This window comes from Phytophthora ramorum (genome assembly GCF_020800215.1).
Source record: "Phytophthora ramorum isolate Pr-102 chromosome Unknown Phyram_PR-102_s0014, whole genome shotgun sequence".
NCBI lineage: Eukaryota > Oomycota > Peronosporomycetes > Peronosporales > Peronosporaceae > Phytophthora > Phytophthora ramorum.
In genome coordinates, this window is record NW_027150660.1 from 1,352,782 (window position 1) to 1,368,744 (window position 15,963).

A 15,963-nucleotide genomic window follows, 5' to 3' on the forward strand; every position below is an offset into this window, starting at 1 on the left:
TAGCAACTTTTAGCGCCTTGAAGTTGCCGTCGTGGGATCATAGTGAGCGAGCCTCGGCTCTAATGCTTTGCCAATGGACCTCTACCGAGCCATTGAACTTCAACGCGACCGACTGCTGCTGGTGGTAAGGCAGGCTTTAATCTTTGTCAAACGAGAGAGGACTGGTCTGTCTGCAGTCCCAACTCGAAGTGGAGCTGGTCGGCACGGAAGTTCATTTCCAAATCCGCCTTCGAGCGCCCCAGCAATCCACGATGGCGACCCCTTCACACGCAGCGGACAAGATCGAGCACGGCTACATGGACCTGGAAGCCCACGAGGCCGGGGTGAACGGCGGCCCCGTCGTGAACCCGAGTCGGTTCGCGCTCAAGAACCCGCACGTCCGCGAAGTCTTCGCCGAGTTCGTGGCCGTCTTCGTCATGATGAGCTTCGGTCTGGGCGCGACGTGCCAGTCCATCCTGAGCGACAGCAAGTACGGCGACTTCACGCAGATCGTCTTCGGCTGGGGCATCGGCGTGCTCTTCGGCATCCACATCGCCGGCGGCGTCTCCGGTTCCCACTTGAACCCGGCCATCACCACCACCGCCGCACTCTTCGGCATGTTCCCGTGGAAGAAGGTGCCTTCCTACGTGGCCGCACAGACGCTGGCCTCCTACTTAGCCGCTCTTTTCATCTACGTGCTGTACCGGCCGCTGCTCAATGTGGCCGACCCGGAACGGCAGACAACTCACGCCATCTTCGCCACGTACCCGAACGAGTACGTGTCCAACTTCATCGCGTTCCTGACCGAGATGTTCGCGACGGCGCTGCTGGTGGGCGGCATCTTCGCCGTGCTGGACCAGCACAACCGACCGGCCAGTCCGTTCAGCGCCCCCAGCGCCGTGGCGCTGCTGGTGGTGGGCATCGGCATGGCCTTCAGCGTCAACACGGGCTGTGCCATCAACCCGGCGCGCGACTTCGGCCCGCGCCTCATGATGCTCACCGCCGGCTGGGGCTCGCACGTCTTCTCGCTCAACCACTACTACTTTTGGGTGCCCATCGTGGGCCCCACCGTCGGCGGCGCGCTCGGTGGCCTCGTGTACGTGGCGCTCGTGGGCCACCACCACCCGCACAAGGCGGTAGTCGTTCGCAAGCACGGCGAGCAGTTCCACTTCTAAGGTGTCGAGACTTCAAGCGAGAATGCCGTGCATGTAAGAGAGTTGAATCGTTTCCTGGCATGTGCAGTTGCTAACCTGACGAATGCAAAAGTTCTTCCTTCTCTATGCTGTTTGCAGTGCGCTAACATTTGCTCGTCCACCTCTTCCATTGCATCCAGGCCATGCGACGTTAAACAAGCGAGAACCATCATGCCATCACGGATTAGTGCCTGGACAGAGCGATGAAGTTGTTGAAGTTGTCGTGATAGGAACGTCTAGCGAAAAGTGTCGAGTCAACAGAACTCTGGGCTTGAAGTTGCAGGCGTTGTAGCTCCTGGGCGATGGCTCGCAATGTCGATGGCGGTCCCAAGGCAGCGAGATTGTTTCGGCGCTAAGCATACACGCCTATGCAAACAAAAGCGCTGAGCAACGCAGCACAAAGCGAGGCTGTACCAACACCGGCATTGTCGAGTCAACGACCGGGTTCATCCGAAACATGCTATCACCCGGAGGCTTCCTCTGCGATAGCGATGGTCTCCTCGCTCGATCGGAGCTCTCTGCGATCTTCAGTCTGTTGAAGTTCAATGGCCCTGTGCTCCACCATCGCTTCACGCATCGCCCACTCATTCCAACAAGCCCCCAAACTTTTCATACCATTCCAAGAAAGCTTTTCCAGACTCAATGGACGCAACTTTACTAATCTTGATAGACAACAACTACTATCGACACTGATCTACGCGCGCGGGTGGTGCTGCTCCACCATGACGACGTACATGCCAGCACCAATCGGGCCACCAAGCAACGGGGCGACAATCGGCACCCAGAAGTACGAGTCACGCAGCGTGAACACCTTGGACCCCCAGCCAGCACAGAGCGAGAAGAGACGAGGGCCGAGGTCGCGAGCCGGGTTGATAGCGTACCCGGTGTTCATGCCGAAAGCCATCCCGATCGCCACCACCAAAAGCGCCACCGCTGCTGGCTGCGTGAAGGGACTGGCAGGTTTGTTCATTTCGTCTCCGATGGCGAACAAACAGCCGACCAGCAGTGCGGTACCAACGACTTCGGTTAGGAAGCAGGTCCCGATAGGGACGTCGTCGCTGTACGGATACGTTGCAAATATCCCCTGAGTTGTAGTCTTGTGCGGGTCGACGACGTTGATCATTGGGGCGTACACCATGCAGACAATGGCCGAGGCAGCAAAAGCTCCTAGCATTTGAGCTAGCACGTAGAACGGCACCTTCTTCCACTCAAAACGGCGGAACAGCGCCAACGTCACAGTCACCGCGGGGTTCAGGTGGCCACCGGAGACGCCACCGCAGACGTGGATTCCGAAGAGAACCGCGAGCCCCCAGCACAAGTTGATGCTGATGAATTCTCCTTTCGTGCCTTCGCTTAGCACGACTTGGGCGACGACGCCGGTGCCAAACGACATCATGACCAACATGCCGAGGAACTCGGCCATACACTCACGGATGAGCGGTGACTTGGCTTGATACGCTGCTGCGGGTAGATGCTCCGTCGACATCATAGCCACATCGGGCTCGCCCAGGTAGTTGCTGTCCAGCTTGCTCATGCTGCCTCGAAGCATCGCCTCCATCTTGTCCATGCTGTCGCGGATCATGGCCTGGAGTTGGTAAAGTGCAGCAGCTTTTCGGACGAGAACAGCAAATACGACGCACTGTGAAGAACGCCGTAAAACGGAAAGTGATCGAGTGAGTGCCGCGGGACACCAGCACTCTCCCGAACGTAGGAGCAGTAACCACCTTGCGTTGACTCCGTATTTTCGTAAAAGCAGCAGTAGGAACACCATATGCAGGTAGTGTGGCGTCAAGACAGCTCCATTAGCCGCGGGGGCTCCAGAAGTGGTTGATTGCGGCCGCCCTCTTCTTCGTGTTGACAGTATTTTTCTAGCCAGCCGCTCGGGGCTTGGTGCAGCGTGTGGGTCAGCTACTGACTGCAACGCGTCTGCCGCGTTGGATAGAACTCACAGCCATGACATCTGCCCGCGGTAAGAGTCCACGACTGCGGGCATACGGTGCACACCGACGACTTCATAGTGCTCGGATCGTTCAATGCAGCAGCTGCAGCCGCAAGAAACGCGGAGATACTATCAGTAGTAACGACAAGAGCATGCTCACGCGTATGCCTCGGGCTCCACGTATTCTGTAGCGATGCATGGACAAGAAAACACCTGATCCCTTGGACTAGTCGACACTTCAGTTGGAGTAACGCAACACGCTTGATTAGCTGTCGAGCTTTCATACCTATCGGCTGGAGATCAACACTCTACTATACAAACTCTCCACCATCCTAGCTCGGCGCTTACTGACCCTCAAGCGGGTGCTTGTACTCGCGCGGGTGGTGGTGCTCGATCAAGCCAACGTAGATGCCAGCACCAATAGGTCCGCCGAGAAGCGGGCCGACAATGGGCACCCAGAAGTACGAGTCGCGCAGCGTGAAGACCTCCGACCCCCAGCCGGCCATCCAGGAGAAGAAACGCGGGCCGAAGTCACGCGCAGGGTTGATAGCGTAGCCGGAGTTCATACCAAACGCCATACCAATAGCCACCACCAGCAATGCCACTGCACCGGGCTGCGTGTACGGGTTAGCGGGCTTGTTGAGCTCGTCGCCGATAGCAAAGATGCAGCCCATGAGCAGTGCCGTGCCCACCACTTCTGTCAGGAAGCAGGTTCCGACGGGGACGTCGTTACTGAACGGGTACGTCGCGAACACACCTTGGGTCGAGGTCTTCTCGGGGTCGATCACATTGAACATCGGGTAGTACACGACCCAGACGATGAATGCAGCCACGAAGGCGCCGAGGATCTGCGAGATCACGTAGTACGGGACCTTGCGCCACTCCATGCGTCCGAACCAAGCGAGCGTCGTGGTCACCGCGGGGTTCAGGTGAGCACCGGAGACTCCACCAGAGACGTGAATGCCGAAGAGCACACCGAGACCCCAGCACAAGTTGATGTTGATGTACTCGCCCTTGGTGCCCTCGCTGAGCACGACCTGGGCCACGACGCCGTCGCCGAACATGATCATGACCATGGTGCCGAGAAACTCGGCCAGACATTCGCGGAAGAGCGGGGACTTGACTTGGAACGGCTTGGCAGGCTGGAGGTCCATCAGCATATCTGGTTCTTGCACGCCGACGTAGCCGCTCTCGATCTTGTCGTCGTTGCTCGGCATGGCTGCAGCACTTGAGTGACGTTGGTTGGAGGCGAAGGACGCACTGTGAAGCCGACACTGCGAATCGGAAAGTGAGAGTGGCAGCGCGCCTCGCCGGAGCTGTCAATCGAGACAGCAGCAATGTTGACATGAAGCTGCAATCCCGTTGAAGTTCAACCACTATGCACGTCTCCTTCTCCTTCAGGAATGGCAAAGCCGACATAAAATGGAGTGGTTTGCGGCGATGCTGCAGACGAGTGAACAAACCGGGTGCCGGCGGGTGTTTGCGCCGCACCAGCTGCAGCGTCAGTGACGGGATCACCACTTCCGCTTCCATCTCCATATGCAAAGGCGCTGGATTGCCAAGCGCGCCGATCCAGCCGAGGCGGCGACCGCCGCTCTCCACTCGAGCAAAGCGCCAAGTGAGACCTTGCTGGTGGTCTCCGCAATGTGCCGGCGGTCTCTGCGAGGTGGACCTTGCTTCAGAATTGATTAGGATCCGTATACAGGGCGTAGTACGTGCATCATGCACGGTGCATGTAAACCGCATTGCTGTCGAAGCGATTGCGGGCATCGCTGCATTGCAGCTTCAGCGTGCCACCCACTGCAGTGCTCCTTCTTCAATCGGGGCCTCCTAAGCGTCCGAGACTGGTTTGTCGAGTCGACAAGCCTCACGAGATGTCGAGGCTCTCTTGTGGTGGACGATTGATGCCCTGACCAAGACTGCTCTGGTTAGAAAAACGACGAGACCGCCAGCTTGCAGCTTGCAGCACAACGGCTGACGAGTCCGCGTGGCATGCACCTCCGTGAGCACGGCCACAGCTACGCCGAGCATGGCGATCCGCCTGCAGAGGACAACGCATACTACTAGAGAAATAGAGAAGCACAAGGGATGTTCATTGCACCGAGATAGCTAGATAGGCAGATTCACTAACGACTTCAGTTCTCCAGCGGGTGCTTGTAGTCGCGCGGGTGGTGGTGCTCCACGAGTCCAATGTACACGCCGCCACCGATGGCACCGCCGAGCAGCGGGCCGATGATCGGCACCCAGAAGTAGTGGTCGCGCATGGTGAAGACCTTGGACCCCCAGCCAGCGCAGAGCGAGAACAGTCGCGGCCCGAAGTCACGCGCAGGGTTGATAGCGTAGCCGGAGTTCATGCCGAACGCCATGCCAATGGCCACGACCAGCAACGCCACCGCGCTCGGCTGCGAGTACGGACTGGCGGGCTTGTTGAGCTCATCTCCAAGGGCGAAGATGCCTCCGAGCAGCAAGGCCGTGCCCACCACTTCCGTCAGAAAACACGTCCCCACCGGCACGTCGCTGCTGTACGGGTACGTGGCGAAGACGCCCTGCGTGGATTCCTTATCAGGGTCGATAGCATTGAACATGGGGCAGTAGACGGCCCAGACGATGAAGGCCGCCACAAAGGCGCCCAACACTTGGGCGGCGATATACGGGATCACTTTGCGCCATTCCAGTCGTCCGTAGATCGCGAGGGTTGTTGTCACCGCAGGGTTCAGGTGTGCACCGGAGACGCCGCCCGAGATGTGGATGCCGAAGAGCACTCCGAGCCCCCAGCACAGATTGATATTGGTGTACTCGCCCTTGGTACTTTCGCTGAGCACGACTTGGGCCACGACGCCGTCGCCGAACAGAATGAGCACCATGGTGCCGATGAACTCGGCCATGCACTCGCGCAGCAGCGGGGACTTGACTTGGTACGGCTTAATGGGCTCGGACATCATGACCACGTCGGCTTCCTGCAGCCCAATGTATTCGTTGTCGGCCTTATCGTTGGTGTCCGAGTTGCGCGGTGGCATCTCTTCAGTGATTGCGATGGTACCGATCGTGTCGGGACGTGAAAGCGAGATGAGAAGCACTTGCGAAGCTCGCTGCCGATTGCGAAGTGAGGCCGAAGACCAGTATGTAAGCGGTTGTCATCGGCCTTTGGCCGCGTACGGTAGCGAGCTCGTAGTTCAAGTGGGCGTCAACTCTACGCCGGAAGACACCACTTCGACGAGAGCTATCAGTGCCCTCCCTCGACCAAGTTAGGCTGGCGACTACAGTGTATCCAACGAATGTCGGCGTGTCAAGCATGGCATCCAGGCCTTCATGATGTGACTACTATCCACGAGCAGAACCAGCGCGAGCACAAGACGACACGCACGTGATTTTAATCTACGTCAAAGCACGACCGCCGGCATGCCTGGAAGCTCGTACAGTAGAGAGATGCCACATTATCGTATCATCGCCGTAGAGTCCAGCCAAAAACTAAAGTACAACTGAACCAAATTTATACGAAAGTGTTATGGCTATCTCGACGCTACAAGGGCCATGACCACATCGGTCTGCTACGACGGGATCGTACCAGCTCTAGTTGTCGAGCGGGTGTTTGTAGTCGCGCGGGTGGTGGTGCTCCACGAGTCCAATGTACACGCCGCCACCGATGGCACCGCCGAGCAGCGGGCCGATGATCGGCACCCAGAAGTAGTGGTCGCGCATGGTGAAGACCTTGGACCCCCAGCCAGCGCAGAGCGAGAACAGTCGCGGCCCGAAGTCACGCGCAGGGTTGATAGCGTAGCCGGAGTTCATGCCGAACGCCATGCCAATGGCCACGACCAGCAACGCCACCGCGCTCGGCTGCGAGTACGGACTGGCGGGCTTGTTGAGCTCATCTCCAAGGGCGAAGATGCCTCCGAGCAGCAAGGCCGTGCCCACCACTTCCGTCAGAAAACACGTCCCCACCGGCACGTCGCTGCTGTACGGGTACGTGGCGAAGACGCCCTGCGTGGATTCCTTATCAGGGTCGATAGCATTGAACATGGGGCAGTAGACGGCCCAGACGATGAAGGCCGCCACAAAGGCGCCCAACACTTGGGCGGCGATATACGGGATCACTTTGCGCCATTCCAGTCGTCCGTAGATCGCGAGGGTTGTTGTCACCGCAGGGTTCAGGTGTGCACCGGAGACACCGCCCGACGCGTGGATGCCGAAGAGCACACCGAGACCCCAGCACAAGTTGATGTTGATGTACTCGCCCTTGGTGCCCTCGCCGAGCACGACTTGGGCCACGACGCCGTCGCCGAACAGAATGAGCACCATGGTGCCGATGAACTCGGCCATGCACTCGCGCAGCAGCGGGGACTTGACTTGGAACGGTTTGGCGGGGCCAGGCGTCATGGCCACGTCGGCCTCTTGGAGCCCCACGTAGCCGTCTTTGTCCTTGGGGTTGCCGCTGTCGGATAAGCGAGCCATCGTGAGCGAATGGAGGCGGATTGGAAAGTGACCTCGGCGAGCTCGAAGGGCGGGCGTGGGATCTCCGCGCTCCATACGTTCTGGGTCGCCTTCGTCGCGTTCACGCAAGGTGCCGTACTTCAAGGGTGCAGTGACACTGACTGCAAGTTGCAGTCGAGAGAGCTCTTCGTGTCCGATGCCGGAGTCTTCCGCACGCGTGCGCTAAACGGTTGCAGCCTTCTGCCGAGTTGTTGCAGGCAGCGATACAACGGCATTCTCGCCATCACCATCGCCATGCTCTCATGTAGAGACTACCGTGCATGCAGCAAACCACGAAGTCATCTTGTTGTAGCTGGCGCACAGTGGGCCCGGATCTGCCAGCGGTCTTCGACGGTACCGTGTATGCGGATTGGTTAGTATTATACCCAATAGGATGGAGATCTAGTACTACTTAGCATGAGTAAAGTATAGTGAAGTTGATACAAAGGCAGATGTAGGGCGGTGCTGTGGAGCCACCCGCCCGAACTGCGCCCTCCCCCAAAGCTCCACCATCCATATATATATACCTTGTACCATTGCCGCAGCAGAAGCGAGGGCAAGCTGCGTCCTGCTACGCTACTTTCAAACTGCGAGGTGCAAGTGTCGCCCTCAACGTCAGCGCTGTAATTGCTGCAGCTGGTAACATGCCGGCACCGCCGGATTGTCGACGAATGGGGCCTCGCTAGTCGCACGCGAACAGTTGAAGGATGCCTGTCTTTGAGAGGTGGCCATGTCCGACCGATGCTCGAGATGGTGACTCAGCGCGCTATCAGGTGTATATCGCTGGCAGTGCGTTGCCCCCCGCTGAGTCAGCCTCAGAAGAGGCGAATAAACCCTTTGCATGCGTCGATCAGCGCAACAGTTTTGCCACACGCAGCATTTGTTGAGCAGCGGTGATCTTTCCAAACTTTGTTGTGAATTCTACCTAGTACACACTAAATTAAACTGGAAGTGATGTTTGCAAACGTGTTGGTCTAAACTCTTTGTGATTCCAACAATGCTAAGCAACCACTACCCTTGTGAACAGTCTAACTTCCCAAACGTGTTATTTGCTTTATTAGGAGGCATTGTGATCAAGGTTTGAAAAATGCAAGGATAACAAAAATCAGTACTCATATTGTTTGTACACTCAACTAATAGTATGCAACAAATATTGATACGAATGTAGTACTACCACTAAGTCAGTAGCATTGTCGTTTAGTAGGCTGGAAAAATCGGATGTTAGTCATAAAACGATACTACCGCTAAGAAGAGTTCAAACGATATATCAAAAGATATTTTCGCCCCTGTTATCGGTCAAGTTTACATTGTTGATAATGAATACCGCGTGCCGATACATTGGTGTCCTTTGTTGAGATGGGTGAGCAAGCTTTTCCGACGATAGCGCTGTTTGCCCGAGTCTGGGTCGCTCGTCACCAGCATTTCAGGAAAGGGTGTTTTCTACAGGATTTTTAGTCGTGAGTCCACTGCGCACATGAACAAATAGTGAGCGTGCCCAACGTCAGCTAATACTCCATGACAAATGGGAGGAGATTGCAGGCGTAACTTTGTGGTGGGCATTTTTCAAAGTTTCAATCTACTACTCAGAGTATATTATTTATTGAACAGGTGATGTCAAAGTATATTAAATGTTGAACAGTGATACTAGTACTACCTAATAATAGTGTTACCTTGTAATAGCACTGGTCGAAACACCATAGTAGTACTATCACTTCATATTATTATCATACCATCGAACCACCAACTAGCAATATCACTAAACCATGATTACAGTACCGGTATGATATGAGGGGACTTTTACTTTGTACGTTTTGTTTGTCAGCTACCATCAATGCATCCAACACGCAAGCGAGATTTAAAGTCCATGCATGCACACCAAGATGCATTCCAGCTGTTGTCACCGCAAAACTACGGCTCATGTATTGTCATGTACATTTGCGATCGCTATCCGCCTCGCGCTATCGACTCTCTATTCGTGTTCATATCACTTGTACGAGGAGTGGCTGGCCACAGCGAAGCTGCCAGCGCTCGGGAGTGTCGGGTTGTACTCTCGAGGGTGATGGTGCTCCACCAAACCGACGTACACCCCCGCACCGATCGCACCGCCCAACAACGGAGCCGCGATCGGAACCCAAAAGTACGCATCGCGAAGCGTGAATACCTGCGAACCCCAACCAGCGCACAGCGTGAACAGCCGAGGACCGAAGTCGCGCGCAGGGTTCAACGCGAAACCCGTGTTCATGCCGAACGCCATGCCGACACCCACCACCAACAGCGCTACGGCACTTGGCTGAGAGTACGGGTTGGCAGGCTTGTTGAGCTCGTCGCCGATAGCGAAGAGGCCGCACAGCAGTAGCGCCGTGCCCACCACCTCCGTCAAGAAGCATGTCCCCACGGACACGTCGCTGCTGTAGGGGTACGTGGCGAAGACACCGTGCGTGGAAGTCTTGTCGGGGTCGACGGCGTCGAAGAGCGGCTTGTAGACGGCCCAGATGAGGAAGGCGGCCACGAAGGCGCCCAGCGTCTGCGCCACGATGTACGGGACGACCTTGCGCCACTCGAAGCGGCGGAAGAGCGCGAGCGTGGTGGTGATGGCCGGGTTGATGTGTGCGCCGGAGACGCCTCCAGATACGTGGATGCCGAAGAGGATGCCAACGCCCCATCCGAGGCAGAGCGTGGTGTAGTTTCCCTTGGTGTTTTCACTGAGCGTGACTTGAGCGACGGCTCCGTCTCCGAAGAGGACCAGTATGAGGGTTCCTAGGAACTCGGCGAGGCACTCTCGTAGTAGTGGGGACTTGAATTGGTAGGGGCGAATAGCTGGAGCGTCAAGCACAATCTGGCGAGGAGATTGAACGGCGGTGTAATCTTCGTCGATCTTGTAGCTGTATGAGAGCGGGTCCATGGTGATATCTCTGAACGATTTTGAATGATTGAAAGGGGGGGGTGGTTTTGTTGGTCTAGGCAAATTGCAAAGTGAACGATATCAACCTTGTGCAGAGTCGGAGTGTATGGACGACGGCGTGGAATGGGTAGCGGAGCAACACCACTTCAAGAAGCACTAGCCCTGCTCACGAAGCCCCACTAGTCTTTCGCGTCGCGCCCGACTTGGGTCGACAAAGCACGGTCTTAACTGAACAAGTCCGGACGGAAGCCGAACCCCCCACATCGCTAAATTTTAGCCTTGTTGTCTCACAAGATGTCGAAGTTGGTGAGACGACCAACTTGACGTGCCCGACAGGATAAGCGACGGAAGCGAGGCGATATTTACCTTTCGGGCTCGACATGACTGCAAATACAGTTATATTCACCGCTAGCTTTGACATCTCTGTTGTAGTTGCCAAGGCAACAGAGGAAGCCGTACAAACCAATTGGTCCACTCATTTCCTGGTGCGTTCAGAACGAAAAGAGGAATGGCAATACTGCCGACAATACGCCGCCTATCCAGTCCACAGCGCTCATGCTTCCAACGCTGTCACCGGTACGCAAGCAGCATGACAAGGCGAAACCTAGAGTTGCAAATCTGGTTGAAGACCTGGAATGGCTCACTTTCTTGGTTTGGCTACGTCGCTTGCCGGGCAAGTCTATCCACCACTAAGCCGACTGCAGGCTTCGAACACAAGCAGTTCGTGTCGTGGTATTTTCTTTGCGGTGGGGCCTTCGATAGGCGGCGCGACAAAATTTCTTGCGTCGCCTGATGCCTTATTCCTTGGCGGCGGTAATGAAAGATGCAATGATGAGAAGCAGAAGGTTAAGCCGCGGTGCTTTCCAGTCCTGCAAACAGGGCAACAAAGGCATATGTATTGTCGAGCTCTGCACTTTACTAGTACATTGTATCTGTTTTTGGTACGTGAATGAAAGGCTCGTGAGAGCAACTTCAATTTCAGCCCAATCTTCAGCTGATGGATATGGTGTGTCTTTTGCAGACCAAGCAGAAGCTCTGCAGTCTTGTAATTCCAGTGCAGGTCTGCGATGTCCGGCGGGAAGCACGCCACTCGACCCGCTCACCCAGCTTGAGGGGGTGGCGTTTGCTCTCGAGTTGAGCTCACCTGCGAGCACTAGTTATCCACCTGAGAAAGCCCTCAAAGGATGTAGACTTGGCTCACTGAACGGATCTGAATCTCAGTACTACGAACGGAATTCGGTCGCTTTCACCGCGAGGGTTAGTTGGTCTGCGGTCAACAATTTTTGCTTGCACGTTCGATTGAAGCTGTCTCAACGCTCGGTCTTCGAGACCGGACGAAGGCCAACTCATCCTGAGCAGCGCTGGGGTCTCAATTATAGACTCTCAATTGGTCCACCCACCTCATCAGAAGGTGTCGTGCAGGCCGGAGGGATCGATAAGTGATCGCTTGTAAACGTATTATTATAAACGGCTAACAGTTCATGAAGAAGAGAAATCTAAACCATTCAAACGCAGGAAAGCGGCATTTGTAAACTTGTACCTTGGCTGATAAAGGACATCGACACATTGTTTTGTCGTGCGAAAATCAGAAGCACCCCACCGAGGTCCTCAGCTGTAGGAATGTCAGCGATGAAAAAGCTTCGCCATCGAAAGTGTGCTCGTGTGCTCCGACGCTGGAAAGTGAGACACGATGGAATTGAGACACAAGAAAATGAACAATGGATCGGCACAGTCAAGAATGGGTTCAGATGGCCGAGTTCGCTCACGAACCCCACCGAAATACCATCCAGAGGCGACAGCTCCGCAACCATCGGCAGTGAACGATGCAATCCAGCTGAGCGGGACCCTGGTCGAGCCTCCACAAGATAGCACGCGCTCTCAAGGAGGCCCTCACATTTACCAAATACATCGCAACCCCAACAGCTCCCCAAAGTCCAGAACAACACCATGAATCGGCTACCTTCCAGCGGCTATCTTGAAACTGGATTCGATAGCATGCTATCTCCGAAGATCTCGGCACAAAACGTGATCGTTAATCGAGCCAACAGACCCTACCAATTCAAGTCCCCACTACTACGAGAGTGTCTCGCCGAGTTCCTAGGAACCCTCATACTGGTCCTCTTCGGAGACGGAGCCGTCGCTCAAGTCACGCTCAGTGAAAACACCAAGGGAAACTACACCACGCTCTGCCTCGGATGGGGCGTTGGCATCCTCTTCGGCATCCACGTATCTGGAGGCGTCTCCGGCGCACACATCAACCCGGCCATCACCACCACGCTCGCGCTCTTCCGCCGCTTCGAGTGGCGCAAGGTCGTCCCGTACATCGTGGCGCAGACGCTGGGCGCCTTCGTGGCCGCCTTCCTCATCTGGGCCGTCTACAAGCCGCTCTTCGACGCCGTCGACCCCGACAAGACTTCCACGCACGGTGTCTTCGCCACGTACCCCTACAGCAGCGACGTGTCCGTGGGGACATGCTTCTTGACGGAGGTGGTGGGCACGGCGCTACTGCTGTGCGGCCTCTTCGCTATCGGCGACGAGCTCAACAAGCCTGCCAACCCGTACTCTCAGCCAAGTGCCGTAGCGCTGTTGGTGGTGGGTGTCGGCATGGCGTTCGGCATGAACACGGGTTTCGCGTTGAACCCTGCGCGCGACTTCGGTCCTCGGCTGTTCACGCTGTGCGCTGGCTGGGGTTCACAGGTATTCACGCTTCGCGATGCGTACTTTTGGGTTCCGATCGCGGCTCCGTTGTTGGGCGGTGCGATCGGTGCGGGGGTGTACGTCGGTTTGGTGGAGCACCACCACCCTCGAGAATGTACACAGCAGCAGGAGGAGGCGCAGTTTCCTGCTGTGACGGAGCCTGTGGATCTGTTGAGTACCTCTTCTTACAAACAGTAAATCGACACCAGTAGAGTTGAGTTGAGTCCATTGAACCTTTGTGTGCTACTTCTTGGTGGTAGATACTGGTGCAGTTCCACTTGCTGCCACAGGAATACTTCAAGATCGTTTGCATGACACCATAAGGCTAGGAGTTCGCCGTCTCGCTAGTCTTGGAGCGTACCACTAGCCCCGCAGCAGACGCCAACTTCTTCATAGTCGAATACTGCGACTGTGTCAGGTCGTGCGTCTTCTGATCCATGCAGCAGAACGAACCAACAACCGTGTTGTCCTCTCCGACAATCGGGAACCCGCAGTAAAAGCGCACATCGAAAGCGGTACGTCCGTTGATGTTTTGGAAGCGAACGTCGGCCTCCGGGTGCGGAACCAGCAGCGGCTTGGAAGTCATCACGGTGTGCTGACAGAACGATTGTTCACGCGGAAGTTGGACGCGTCTCAAGGTCTCCAAATTGGCGCCCAACACGGTCATGTGCTCGGCAGTGACTACCGTAACAATGCTGAACTTGCAGTCCAATTGACTGGCAGCGAGAGAGCACAGCATATCGAGTTCCGAGGCGTCTTCGAGCTCCATAACACGGCTACGAGCGATTGCTGCAAGGCGCTCTTTCTCGTTAAGCGGGATGGGGGCGTCCGGGACCGACCCATTTGCAGCGGTCTTGGGCATTGTGATCGGGTAGTCACGCTTCGTGTTGTTCGCCAACACGCACTGGTACAACGGCACCTGGTGAATGCTCAAATCTGCATCCAGAGCGTCCAAATACTCTTGGTCAGCGCTGACAGGCGTCAGTTGGACTGACCGGGCTTCAGAGTCAGGCTTGGCTTGTCGTTCAGCCTTTGCCCGTTCCTCTTCAGCTTCCTGGTTAACAAGATATTGGATGACAGTCCGCACAGAGTTTTTTCGAGAACCGGACGCCGATCGCAACTCCTTTTGCAGCAAGCGAGCTAGCGTCTTGTTAGTTGGAGGTCGATCCGTTGGATCCCTCTTCACCTCCACGTTGCCCAGCGAGCCGGGACGCACGGCCGAATAGTCTCCGTTGTCCACGAACTCGATGCATCGCGTGCACACACGCACAGTGGTAACACGCCGAGCAGTTTGTGTCTCCGTTTCCTGAACCGACCAGCAGCGGTCACACACGAAGTGTCCGCAGAGGTGACAGCGATGCTTCCGCGTGAGCAGATGCAACGACCTTGTGCAGCAGATGCAGTGCGAGTTTTTCGCGGGGAAAGCAGCCCGGTCCGCCATCATTTGAGCTCCAAATCGACGGCGCCGCACCACCTCCGGTAGACGGGTGGCACCATCGGCAAGGCGTATCAATCGAGCTCGCATTTGGGATGCTCCAGCATGTCCCGGGGTATCCGTATTCCCGCCATTGAATTGTCCGAAGAAGATCACCCGGACGTAGCGGCTTCCGGGTAGCTGCTCGACCAGGTAGCCGGTACTCATATCGCGCAGCATGTTCACACGACCGTGGTCGTTCACCTTACCTGCCTCGAGCTCCTTCTCGTCTAGCGAGCTCAAAGTCAGAGTGAACGAGTTGAGTCTGGCTAGAGCAAACGCGTCATCTTGATCCGAGCTGTCTTTGCTGTTGAGCCGGACATGCTGTGCACGCTCGAGGAAGCACCACTGCTCGTTCGGCGAGAACATCTTGCTGTGCACGAATGTACCCGTCTTCACGGCCACTTGGGTCGTCGTGGACTCTTCCTCTTCCAGCAGCTCAACCAATCTCGGCTCGTCACCGACGACGTCGGGCGGAACGACGTGCACCACAGATCCATAGATGAAGTCCTTCCGGTACAAGCCACTCATGACAGCGTTGTGGTCGAAGTCCTTGGTCGTCTGCAGCACGTGCACCACCTCTTGCAAGTGGCAACGGATCTCTCCAGCAGCTAGCACTTGGTGGACCTTGCTGGACGTGTCCTCAGGTCGGCGCGACAGCAGCGGCGTTCTCTTGACCGCAACCTCCGGTTGTCGCGCGTATGTCGTAAAGGACCCGCGTGACTTCTTGAGCACCCACCTGCACCCGGCCTCGGTCGAGCCTGCCAGTCCGCGGAAATCCATGGCGCGGGCCACCGCCTCCGCGCGCGCGCACAGTACATCGTCGTCCACATGAACTCGTGGTTTGTGGGCCGAACCGCTGCTGGTTGACGGAATGGACAGCGAGGTGGCTGTTGCACTGCGCGTCTTGCTTCGGAATTGCATACGGCGCAATTTGGAGGCGCCGCCACCACCACTGGGCGTGTCGACGCTGGTGGTGCGATGCAGCAAGGGCGTGTCCGTGTTTCGGGACTGCATCGCCGGACAATCGTGTTCCTGCTTCCACGTTGGTCGGATTATGATGCCACGGTCCTCGCTTACAAATGTAGAAATGAGGAAGAGGCAATGGCGGGCGAGTGCCACACACGCGGGCAGTGCGTGACTGTCGTTGAAACGCGATGCGGAGAGGGTATCCACTGATATGCAACGAGCGACTGGAGCAATTGAGTTGGTGGGAGCTGATGCATGCAGGCCGTGGGGCGGGACTGGAGCAGGAATGTGAAAACGGAGCACAGACGCGCCTCGCGAGGCACCTGCTAGCATTGAAAAC

At 56.4% G+C, this 15,963-nt stretch overlaps 1 protein-coding gene across 1 annotated transcript; it reads right to left on the minus strand.

Annotated features, from left to right (window-relative positions):
- Positions 1–13,505: 13,505 nt before the first annotated feature.
- On the minus strand, positions 13,506–15,578 carry KRP23_12284 (uncharacterized protein; the record flags this gene model as incomplete). The annotated part of the gene is made up of 1 exon (XM_067882883.1): positions 13,506–15,578. One exon carries the CDS (start codon positions 15,576–15,578, stop codon positions 13,506–13,508), a length of 2,073 nt encoding a protein of 690 aa, XP_067739893.1.
- Positions 15,579–15,963: the final 385 nt, after the last annotated feature.